Source organism: Mustela putorius, unplaced genomic scaffold (genome assembly GCF_011764305.1).
Source record: "Mustela putorius furo isolate JIRA1106 unplaced genomic scaffold, ASM1176430v1.1 tig00000578_pilon_pilon_pilon, whole genome shotgun sequence".
NCBI lineage: Eukaryota > Metazoa > Chordata > Mammalia > Carnivora > Mustelidae > Mustela > Mustela putorius.
In genome coordinates, this window is record NW_025421422.1 from 3996533 (window position 1) to 4008686 (window position 12154).

Genomic DNA, 12154 nt, shown 5'->3' on the forward strand with positions numbered 1-12154 from the left:
GATCATGACCTGAGCCAAAGGTGATGCTTTACCTACTGAGCCACTCAGGTGCTCCAGATTATTTTTTTGAGAGGGCTAGAGCGTGTGTGAGCTGTGAGGGAGGGGAACCAGGGAGGGGCAAAGGGAGAGGGAGAAAGAGAATCCTCAGCAGGTTCATGCCCAGTGTGGAGCCCAATGTGGGGCTCAGTCTCATGACCCTGGGATCAAGACCTGAGCCGAAATCAAGAGTCAGACACCTAACCGACTAAGTCACCCAGGTGTCCCTTATGGGGGCTAATTTTTGCTTTAAGTTTTTGAGCTTTGGGTTTTTGAATTAGACAAGTCTTCTGTTGGATGGTCGTTGTTTGCTGTGTCTTTTTTTTTTTTTTTAAAGATTTTATTTATTTTATTTGACAGACAGAGATTACAAGTAGGCAGAGAGGCAGGCAGAGAGAGAGGGGAGGAAGCAGGCTCACTGCTGAGCAAAGAGCCCGATGTGGGGCTCGATCCCAGGAACTGGGATCATGACCTGAGCCGAAGGCAGAGGCTTTAACCCGCTGAGCCACCCAGGCGCCCCTGCTGTGTCTTGTATATACAAAGTCAGCTGGGTGCTGTGGGCAACAGAGGATGACCGATGTCCCTCTTGCTCTGAGGCGCCTACAATCTTAGGAGATATTCAGATCATGTTACAGCATCAGCACAGTGCAGGGGATCACTGATAAAACTGTAAAGACAGGCACGGTCACATTCTGGTGAGTCAGCGGGCACCAGAGAAGCCCATTCACAACCTAGGACCTCTCTTCACAGAGTGTCATGGGAACCACCTAAAGTAACTGTGACCAGTGGTTCTTGTTTGTGAAGAAGGAGAATCCCAAATTAGGAGGACTAAGTGAACCTCATACACTTGGGGAAGGACATGTTGAAAAGTAGAAGCTCATGTAGGTACACAACATGTTGGAGGTTAGATTTAACCCAAAAGAAAAACTTTGTAATTACTTAATGATAGAGCATCTTCTTTTATAAGTAGAGCTAATAAGAGTTACAATCAAAAGCCTTTAGCACATTGCTACCTGGTTTCCTCCAGCACTTTAACTTATCCTAACACTTGGTTGCTTATCTATTCCCCCTGAAACGTGTAGTTCTCCTGTTTGCTATCTCTCATGCTCAAGCCAGAAATGCAGGTGTCACTCGTCATTCTTGTTCCCTCAGTCCCCACCCGCACTCAGGAGTCAGCTCGGCGACTCCCTCCTTTCCAGTGCTCAGTCTGTCTTCCCTCTCTCCCACTTCCTTCATCCAGGCAGAGTTGGCCTCTGTTTTTTCTTTTCTTGATTCTAGGCTCCTTTCCTCCAACCTGTTCTCTGCCTTGTTGATGGAGGCACATTCCAGAACGCTGATCTGATCCTATTACCTCTCTTCCCAAGAGTCTTCAAGGACTCCATGGTGAGCCACCTGGCCCCACATGGCACCGAATTCCCACCACACCCCATCTTGAGTTCAGGCTGTCTGTCTCAGCTCTATCAGATGACTTGAATTTCCCTGTAGATATCATGATTTTCTTTTTTAGAGTTCTTTCCTTCCCTCCTTCGTCTAGCTCTCACTTGTTCTCTAACACCCTTTCTCACTTAAGTGTCCTTCCTTGTGTCTCCCAGGGACCATGAGTCCAACATTTTGCATTCTCCGTGACTGGCATTGCTGGGCACAGAGGACGGGCTCTGTAGTGCTTTTTGAAAGAGTAAGAGATAGCTGAGGCTTTAATTCATATTGAGCTGTAAAGAAGCAGTATCTGGCTCTTCCAAGAATGGGTTTGGTTTCAGGGCAGGAGAAGAGTTTACAACATGAGTTTCTTACTGGAAAAGGTGGTTGGGAAGTGCTGGTGGAGAGCCAGACAAACGGAAGCCTTCAGAGCAGGCAGAGAGGCCACTGAGGAACTGAGGGGTTGCCCACCTTAGATCACCAGGGAGAAGACCAGTGTCTGACTCAGAAAGCTGCCAAAGAACCTGTGACTCAGTTTCCTTATTTATAATTAAAGGGAAGGGTCTAACAGTAGGTAATTACTCTGGCTGTCACATTTGACTCTGACATTCTGTGATCCTTAGAGTCAAAGTTAAGAATCTAAATAGGGCATTCTGAATTGGTGGGAGAATCCCCCCCCCCCCCCCCAGTATTGGAAGCTTCTTGAGAACAAAGACTTTGTCTGTTTGCATTTGGCAGGGATTGTTTTGCATTTTAAAAACAAAGAAGTAGAAAGGAATACAGGAAAACTGCATTCATATGATACTATGCTTGAGAATTTAAACTCCCCCAATGTCAAGAAATTCACTCACTCATCCTTTTTGAAGCCTTGATTGAGATGCAGTGTTCGTCCTGCTTGCGGACAGCCCCTCCATGGCCGAGCTTGGGCCCCACTGTGGCTGTGAGTTATGGCAGCCTGGGAATCGACGCCATGATCTTCCTGGCCCTTGGGTGTTCAACTTCTCCAAGTTAATGTCTGTTCTTTAGCGCTACATTATCTTGTAGAAAGGTAGTCATTTATAATTTATGTACTATGTACTGGCTTAAAATAGAGACAAGAGGATAATCAGCGTCCTGAAGCTTCTAGTTTTCCAAAGTAACATTTCTTCAGTGAAGTCTGCCTGTAGGTATTAAAACCTGCCGTGAATTAAAAAACCCTTTGGGCTGTTATCAGACTGGAGAAATGGGTGTGCCAACATTTCGTAGCCTTGCAGATCTTTTTTTTTTTTTATACATAGAACTTGTTATTTTATTTTATTCTACTCAAAATCATTTCTAAAGACCTCAACCTTTATAGTGTTCCAGGGGCCTCACTGAAGTCACGGGAGCTGATGGGGCGGAGTTGGAAGGGCAGACAGTAGAAATCGCCCCAGTGAAGGACAAAAGCCAATTCATATCTCAGCCACTTGTCTGCTGCGGTTTTGGTGCCCTTCCATCTCTCTTGCTACTTTGCTCTTTGTAAACACAGAGAAGGGATGGGCTTTCCTGTTGAGTACCTCATAAAGAACATACTGTTCATTCATATATATTAAAAATAGAAGGCCTACTTGAAAAATCCTCTGTACAATCAGGTTTTGGCAAAAGTCAATCTGGTATCAGAAGTCTAACTTACTTATTCCTTTTGCTTTTATAACCTGTCTCTAACCCCTAGATTTTCTCCCAGTCCTTTTCATTATGCATCTTCCGTGTGCCAGGACATTGGGAGATTTCTAATGAGGGCAGAAGGAGAGATGCTTTTGCACCCGAGTGGTCTTGCCCTTCCGGTGTCTGGCGACTTTGCATTTGAATCCCCAAATTATTCTTTCTGTGACCTCCATCTCTGGGATGTGTCTCATGTGCTCACAGCTGCAGCTGGTGTGTATCTGAATGTGCACCAGATGGAGGGGTTGGGAATGGAGCTGGGGGCCCAGGGGCAAGCCTGGGTCTAGTGTGGGAACATCCTGCGTGATTGAACTTGGAAACCACAAGGTGGCAACATTTACCAAGACGGCTGGGCATTTTCCTCTCTTATTGAGATGTTGAACTTGCTTTTCCATTTTCTCAGCTTGAAGCTGAGAAAAGGGTTTAGTAGCCTTGCTTTAGGTTCTTTTGAAAGTGAAGCTATGGGGTAAGCTTGCTGCAGTATATTGGTGTCTCTTCATCCCCAAGTTTAAATACCAAGAGTCTGAAATTGCTCTGTGTGACTGTGGCTGAGTCCCCTCTCCTTTAGCCTCAGTTTTTCATTGGGTTAGGAGAGACCTGTGGTCCGGCTGACTGGTCGCTAATGGTTCTTTTTGTGCATGATTTAGGACTTCAATTACCATTTCCTCTCCTCTGTTGCTTTAAAAAAAAAAAAAAAACTTGCAGGAAGTCTAGTCTTTAAAACAAAACAAAAAACCTGGTAGCTTTTTTTTTTTTTAAGATTTATTTATTTATTTATTTATCTGAGAGAGAGACAGTGAGAGAGAGCATGAGCTAGGAGAAGGTCAGAGGGAGAAGCAGACTCCCCACGGAGCTGGGAGCCCGATGTGGGACTTGATCCCGGGACTCCAGGATCATGACCTGAGCCGAAGGCAGTCATCCAACCAACTGAGCCACCCAGGCGTCCCCCTGGTAGCTTTTTATCAAAGGACAGTGTCATGATTTTAAAAGGGGAAAAAAAATCAATTAATCAATTGAAAAAAAAAATCAGTTAATGTCCTAGAAGCTAGCCATCTCCCTGGGTTAACTCAAGAGGCTGGACTCTCCTAAATGAAGGTGCTTATTTACCAGCTTTCCTAAATTAGCAGCTTTGGGGATATTAAGATCTATAAGGAACTATCCAAGGGAGGTATTGTGTATGCTTTGCAGTGATTAAGCCATTAAGCTCTAATTGGTATTTTCCCCACTCATGGTTTGTGTAGGAAGCTTTAAAATTATTGAGGGATTCTGCTGTGCTTGTCTAGTGTCATCCCCATGTTTTGGAACCTGAGAGCAGGGAGCGCAGAGAAAAAAGGTTTTTGCTCAAGTGGATTATGACTTTCGCTCACAACACCCTCCCTTTTGGTCTGTTACATTCCAGATGAAGTGGAAAGGGAAGGACCTCTTCGACTTGGTATGCCGGACCCTGGGGCTTCGGGAAACTTGGTTTTTTGGACTGCAGTACACGATCAAGGACACCGTGGCCTGGCTCAAAATGGACAAGAAGGTTGGGCTGGAACTTGATGAGATCAGTGAGGCTAGTGTGTGCTCCGGTTTTTCCCTGAGCCTATGCCTAGCTTCTTTGCTCATCATGGGGCACTAGGGACACCCAGTAGAGAAGGGGGCAAGTCCTGAAGTAAGTCGTGTAGAAAACAGGTCCCTGAGACGCCACAGGCTTTCTGCTCCTCACACACTCTCCTAGGCCCACAGAACCAACCAGGAGGAAACTGTTGCCCTCCCTGGCTTCTTTACTCGTCATCACTAAAGCTTCTGGCTTTATGCTATTCAATTTATTGAACCACTAGTCAGATTTTATGAATAAAAATTACTATGATAACCTGTTTTTTTTTTTAATAGTTTATATCTTTGAAAGGTTTGCTTGGGACTCCTGTTCTTTAGGGAATGTTTTTAAGTCTTTGAGAAATACTGTGGCCCAACTCAATTTAGTCATTCACATGATCTAAGGAATAGAGAGTGCCCTGGTTCCTGTGGTGAAGAAAGAAATTATCCATTTTTTCTTTATTATTCTCTGGGGCTTCTAAGGCTTGAAAGACAAGTTGGAGCTCCTGGCAGTTCTAATGTGGCTTAAAAATGGATATTGCCTGGGAATAGGGAATTGTTGCTGTCTGTGTGGATTCACATGTGCACACAGAGGCACACTTACCTACTTACCTGCCTACCTAACCAGGAAGATATTTGGGAATGGAGCCATTTGTTTTTGTTAGTAGCCACTAAAAGACCCCTCTCAAAGTAAGTCAGTGTCTAATCCTTACCCCAAATGGTACCATCAGCAATTGATTTTTATCATCTGCTGCATGGCACGATAGACAATGAATGCTTCCTATTTTTTTTTTTTACAAGTTTGACTCTAAGCTTGTGTTTCCATATGTACACAGTAATCTGAATCTTCATGTTGGACTCTCCGCTGATAATAAATTTCCTATGGTAATTGCCAACGATCATGAACATCAGAGTGCCACCATGTGCCAATGTCAGTGAGCGTGTCCTAGATCTGGCTTATTGTGGGTCTCTTGGACATTGCCCCCTAGAATTTGGGTAGGGGCACAAAGAGCTACCTATCTAAGACAGCAGAATTTTCTGTATGTTTTTGTGATTCTTTCGCAAAGTAAATTTTAAATCATACCTGAGTGTTGGCCAAATGGATATTAGATTGGGGGCATCAGGAGCCGTGGAACCTTGCTGCTCAAAGGAAATAAATTATGACACATGTTAATGGAGCCTTGTAGCCTGTCACATGGCATGTTTATGTCCTGAAATGAAATTCATTCTGGAGAGCAGATGGTCCAGGCTTTTCAGTGGGTGGATGAAGTTGTTGGAAGATTAAAGGCAGCCTGGTTTATTGACTGTGCTCAAGTATTTCGTAGGGCATCTCTAGAGGTTCCTTGAAGCAAAGGGTTGCCACCACGGACACGTTTGTCTTTTGTTGCTCACTTAATGTTTAGGGGATTTCACAAAGATAAGGTCCATCATCTCTAAGCTCGCTCCCAATATGGACCTAAACATTGGGGGTTAGCAGCAAGAAAAAAGAAAAAAGGAAGATTCCATGAGTTTAGAAAATTAAAAAACCCTTCATTCTACTATAAAAGATAGTGCCCAATACCTTTGAGCTAAAAATTTCTAGTTTTTAACTATCTCTGTGGCCTTGAGAACATCTGTGCCTTAATAATCTCAGTTACACTCACCCCTCGGGGATATTGATTAATTTGGTTCAGAAACGCCATGGGAGGTGAACATTCCCCCTTGTTATAGATGGCTTTGTGAATGGTTCAAACCGTAAGATCATAACCTTTGGGAAATGTGATGAATTTAGAGAGGGAAAAATGTTTATATGCTCCCTGTAAAAGGCTCTTTGGTGGTGGCAGGGGAGGAACAGGTGCCAACATAGCTTGTCTTCCTTCGCTCTGTAACCGCGCAGGTACTGGATCATGATGTTTCAAAGGAAGAGCCGGTCACTTTTCACTTCCTGGCCAAATTTTATCCTGAGAATGCAGAGGAGGAGCTGGTTCAGGAGATCACGCAGCATCTCTTCTTCTTGCAGGTACACAAGTGCATGCTAGTCCCGCTCATTCTGCGAGAACTCCCCTAGTCCTGGTCGCCAGGACAGCCTGGATGGCTCCCTCAGAGCTGACCACAGACTCCTTTGCGGTGTGAAGATGTTCTGCCTCTGGGAAGTCAGTCCGTTTGGTTCCGTAGTGATGGGGAAGAGTCTTCAGGCTAGAGCTAAGCTCAAGTGATGTTGATGGGTGTCAGAGGAGATGGCAAAACCGTGGTGACGTATGAAGGGGTACCTGACCAGAAGCATCTTTGAGGATGGATCCTCTTTTCTTGTCACTGAGTGGAAAGTACCTGGGAGTGACAAAGGAAGTCCAAAGAGAGGGTCTTAGAAAGAGTAGTTCTTCCAAAAGTTTGAAATCTGCTGTCATTGAGACAGGACTTCACAATGCAAGTAAGCTGGAGTTTAACTCCATATGGCTAATCCCACACATGGTGGAAATTCAAACACTGTGCTTAATGCCGCTCATTATCTATAAATGTCTTACTCGTTTCCCGCTCCTTCATTAGAGTGTAAGCCCCTTACAGGCAAGGCTCACCGAGTGCCCAGTGGGCATTCCAGAAGTAACTGCTCAACCGAATTGAAGAAAGGTGGAGCTCTGTAATTGTGGGTTCAAAGACTGCTAGTTGGCCGTTGGGAGCACAGTGAGTGGGCGTTAGTGGGAGGATGAAAACCCTGTCAGTTTTGCTGGTGTTCTTATTGCTTGATCAGAGCGCTGCTCCGGTTTCATGGGTAGTTGTAGTGATTGATGCTGGAGCTGCCCGTGTGCCCAAAGGTGCTTGCTGTCAGTGACAGAAAAGACTGCCCGGGGCGTAAGTTACATGACTTCCCAAAGTGGATGTATGTGTGTTGTCACAGAGTCCTCGTATAATTAGTTTGAGCCCTGGATTATTACGTCCAGTAAATATTAAGTTAAAGGTAGTAAAACCCCCAAATAATTTATTTTGCAAAAAAAAAGCACAAGTGGGGCGCCTGGGTGGCTCAGCAGAGGTTAAAGCCTCTGCTTTCGGCTCAGGTCATGATCCCAGGGTCCTGGGATCGAGCCCCGCCTCAGGCTCTCTGCTCAGCAGGGAGCCTGCTTTCCTTCCTCTCTCTCTTTGCCTGCCTCTCTGCCTACTTGTGATCTCTGTCTGTCAAATTAAAAAAAAAAAAAAAGCACAAGTGCATATATATTTACATATACACACATATATGCATACATCCCTCTCCCTGATATTTTCCTTCAAAAGGATACCCTTGCAGTTTTTCTGTAGTGTGGATTTTTTTCCCCCTTTGAAAAGAAACCAAGGGGTTAGAAACTTGCAGTGCTTTGACTAAAACCACATAATGATCTCCTAGGCCCCAGAATGTGCTAGCGTTACAGAGATGGTTTTCTTATTAGTGCTTCCTTAGAAGCAGTGCCCATCCCACATGTGACTTTGGCTTAATTTTCCCTCATACTGAAAAACTGGAGTGTTTTCGTGGCTGAGCAAGGCAAAATTTACTACTCTTAGGAATCTGGTGACTGTTGACATCTGTGACAAGGAAGTTGGCTTTCCTGTTGTGTTTATTTCACTGTGCCCCCCGCCCCCCCATGAGGCTCTCATTGCCTCTGTGTCTGGAACATCACACGCTGCCCCATTCTAAGAAGTTAAATGAAAAAAAAAAAAAGAAGAAGAAGTTAAATGCAATGAGATATGTTAATTCGACGTTATAGCTTAAGAATTATATTTCCTGGACCTCACATGTACTTAAAAGTTTAATCAATCAAACTTTATTGCTTCCTTTTTCCTTAGAGCAGGCATTTTGAATGTGATAGACTTCCCCACCACCACCCCGCAGTCATAACTCAGTGGCCTTGCTGACTTTTCTCTTATGTTAAGACTTTAAAGTAGACTCCATTTCCTCCAGTGCTGTGTGCGCTCAGCAGGGGCCAAGGCCACAATCACCACCAGAGATGCTCCTCACACTTCCCGAATTCACAGCTCCCCTCTGTCATAGTCCGGAGATCAGTCTCTGTTTTAACCACAGAAAAGTGTTTTTCCTCTTCAGCATTTGATCAGGAACAGAAGAGATAAGGGTTTTTCTTATGCGTAGTCATCTTACCAATAACTTCTCAGTTCCTGAACTCCCAACCTGTCTGCAGCAATAAAAAAAATTGTACCCTTTGTCAGAAAATCATTAACAGGCTGGGTTGGCAGCCCTCGTTAGAACACCCTGCAGCCATCTGCCGTGACCAGCATGCACAGCTCACTTCCGCGCACATAGTGTCATGTCTCCCTTGTTGCCCCTTTTAGGTAAAGAAGCAGATTCTAGATGAAAAGATCTACTGTCCTCCTGAGGCTTCTGTGCTCCTGGCTTCTTACGCCGTCCAGGCCAAGGTAGGCTTGAAGAAGGCAAGTGCCTCCCTCCTTGGCATTAATGTGTGTCACGGGAATCACTGAATCTTTTGTTTCTTTGGGTTTTCTAGGCTTCAGAGAAACTTTCTGCAGGAGGAAGAGGTTTAGGACTTGTGGGCTGGGGGAAACCATTATCCCTGTCCCAGATTCTGTGTAATCTTGTGAGAATTCTTGTGAGAAGTCTGTCTGTGTAATCTCATTATGCACATGTGATTAATTACAGTCACAGGACTTTTTATTAACCAGGGAAAATGAACTTATGGTCTCCAGTTTGGGCCCCACTATAACCTTTAGGTCAGAAAAGCCCCAAACTCATCTTTCGAGGACCAGCCACCCTGTATGCGGGAATCACACTAATGCCTAGAGAGTGCCCTCCTTCATGGGTCCCTGACGGACGCGCTTGCCTGGCTGGATACGGCAGGCCCCTTGATGCCCTGAGCCCAGTGGAGCTGCCGGGGTGTTGTTCACAGAGAAGAAGTAACCACGGATTGGGAGTTGTGGTGAAGGATCACACCGCTCTTGTGTTTTATCCTCTCTGTTTTCATAAAACCAACTCCAAAAAATAAAATAAAATAAAATAAAAGTAAATAAAAAATAAAGTTAAAAAAAAAAAAGACCAACTGCAGGGGCAGTCAGGGGCGCTTCACGTTCCTCAGGTACCCCTTGTATTTGGTTGTGCTGCTTCCTGTCTCCCACGGCAGCATAAGGAAAGGTCCCCAGAATTGGGGCACTTTCATTACTTTTGTGATTTTGCATAATATTTTCCATTTTTATTTTCCTTTTTTGTTAGAGGTGTCCACAAAGCCATTTCCCTGGGGCGTTATAAAAATTAGTAAGACACTCTTAACTTCTTAGCCCACTTCTTTAGGGTAGCTTAATAAAATTTCAGATCAAAGCCAGGAAATGACTGGCCTGTCATTTGGGGGGAAAAAAGAGTCTGTTCATGCTGGTTAGACTAACAGAAGCACCAGAATCAATTCAATGATTTGATGACCCGTCTAATATTTGCTGAGTATTCATCAGGCCTGAGGAGGGATTGTTGACTCTGTCATAGATACAGACACAAAAGCGAGTATCTGCTCTTAGCAATTTGCCCAAGGTCATTTGGACAATCTTGGGTAATGCTAAGGGCAGTATTCATGGCTATGGGATTGTGTTTTGTGCCTCCCCTCTTCTGCTGCCCAGAAAAATGAGTAATTGAAAAAACAGAAAATGGGCCTTGATTCAACTAAAACATATGCTTCCTTTTATGCTTTGATTAAGAATATTAATAACAGGAAAAATGTGTCCTTTCAATCAGTATTGCCCCGACAGTGATGAAGCAGTCATTGTCACTCTCATCAAATCCGAGCACTTCCTGGCCCAGAACCGAGTTCCTTTTTAGCGCTTTCTCCCCAGCTGAGAGGAGACCCAAACTCTCAAGGACATTACCTCTCTTTGAAGGGCTTCAGCCTCAAAGGCTACATTTCCTTTGCATGGATTTTGGGCCACAAATTCAAAGGCCACCTGTGGAAAAAAAAAAACTTTTCAGGGAACCAGCAGATGTTTGCTTAAACAGATTTCACTGTAGGAAAGCCCTACTAATTTGGATCCTACTAATTTAGAGATGAAAGTGATTCACAGACAGCATATGTGGTTCATATGGAGGAGGATGTTCTAACTGTTTTTTCCGGTGTAAATTTTCAAGATCTTACAAATAAAGGTAATCTATGGCTTCAAGTCTGCAAAAGATTATTATAGCTTGCTTCCGGTTTCTAGAACTGTTGGTTAATATTACAAAGGTGCCTCTGATTACAGTATTAATATGATCTGACGCACCTGTAATGTTTTACAGTTTTACAGAGTGTTACACATGAATATTTCGTGCTGTACTCAGCGTCGTCTTTTCCATGAGCCGCAGCTTGAGACTATTATGCCCGTTTTGCAGATGAGGAATTGAAGGCTCAGAAAGGATTAGTAATTTGTCTAATGTCGTAATACTTTATGTTAATTCCTTTTTAATGGAATTTATAGCCCACTTCTTGATGGACAGGATTTGAAGCAGAACGGAACGTGAGAGTGGAGCCAGGATGAGAACCCTAACATCCGAGTTGCCTAACTCAGCACTCGGCTCTTGCCTCCCTGTGTAGCGTGTGAGGGAGGTCTCTGGGAAGCACGCACTGCCTCGTACCAAATTCCAATTCATTTATAGGGTCACATAAATCCAAACTTTTCAGCAAACCATACTGGGTTCCTTCCATCATATTCAGTTTGTTTTCTTCCACAACCTTTCTGAAACAGAAAGGAACTTTAGAAGTGTGGTTGCGGAAAGGGAATCGGGCTCATTAACACATGGAATGTAATTATGCACAAATGTATTCATTACAGTATTTCAGCTGTTCGAATGATACAGACACAGCTAATTCCAAGGCATAAAGAAACAATTACCCTCAAAGTATAAATACAAATATTAATCACATGGTTCAGTTAACAAGAACCGTATTTCTTGGTTAGAGTTTGAGTTATGTTTGAATGTTTGAATCAAAATGTTTGAGCTGGGTTTTGTTGGGTTTTTGGTTTTTGTTTTTTGGGGGGTTTTTTTTGGGTCCATTGATATGACACAGCAAGCCATCTTGCAATGTTTTAAGCCACCTGTTGGATTTTGGTGTTTGAAATGTTTTCTTATTAAAAATGACTTTGGGAGAGAGTTCTATGTAGCGCTGGCCTATAGACTCCTAGGGTTCAGAGAGAGAAATGAATGGTGGGAGAAGAGGCTTAGTGTTTCTTGGTACTCTTTGATGCCAGTTAGGGACAGAGTGCCAAAAGGCAATTAAGAAGTTGGGTATATGGGCGCCTGGGTGGTTCAGTGGGTTAAGCCTCTGCCTTCGGCTCAGGTCATGATCTCAGGGTCCTGGGATCAAGCCCCACATCGGGCTCTCTGCTCAGCGGGGAGCCTGCTTCCTAACTCTCTCTCTGCCTGCCTCTCTGCCTACTTGTGATCTCTGTCAAATAAATAAAACCTTTAAAAATTTTTTTTAAAAATTAAAAAAAAAAAAAAGAAGAAGAAGTTGGT

General features: G+C 43.9%; 1 protein-coding gene across 6 annotated transcripts in view; it reads left to right on the forward strand.

Moving 5' to 3' along the window:
* Positions 1-12154, forward strand: part of NF2 (NF2, moesin-ezrin-radixin like (MERLIN) tumor suppressor) — a 79112-nt gene that overhangs the window by 22684 nt on the left and 44274 nt on the right. For 5 of the 6 annotated variants that reach the window (XM_045081512.1, XM_013063492.2, XM_045081513.1 and 2 more), the window contains exons 2-4: positions 4532-4657; positions 6587-6709; positions 9001-9084. The exons of the other annotated variant lie outside the window; for it this stretch is intronic. In XM_045081512.1, the coding sequence (XP_044937447.1) occupies positions 4532-4657; positions 6587-6709; positions 9001-9084 (333 nt within the window). The remainder of the gene's footprint in view (positions 1-4531; positions 4658-6586; positions 6710-9000; positions 9085-12154) is intronic. 6 annotated transcript variants of the gene reach the window in all.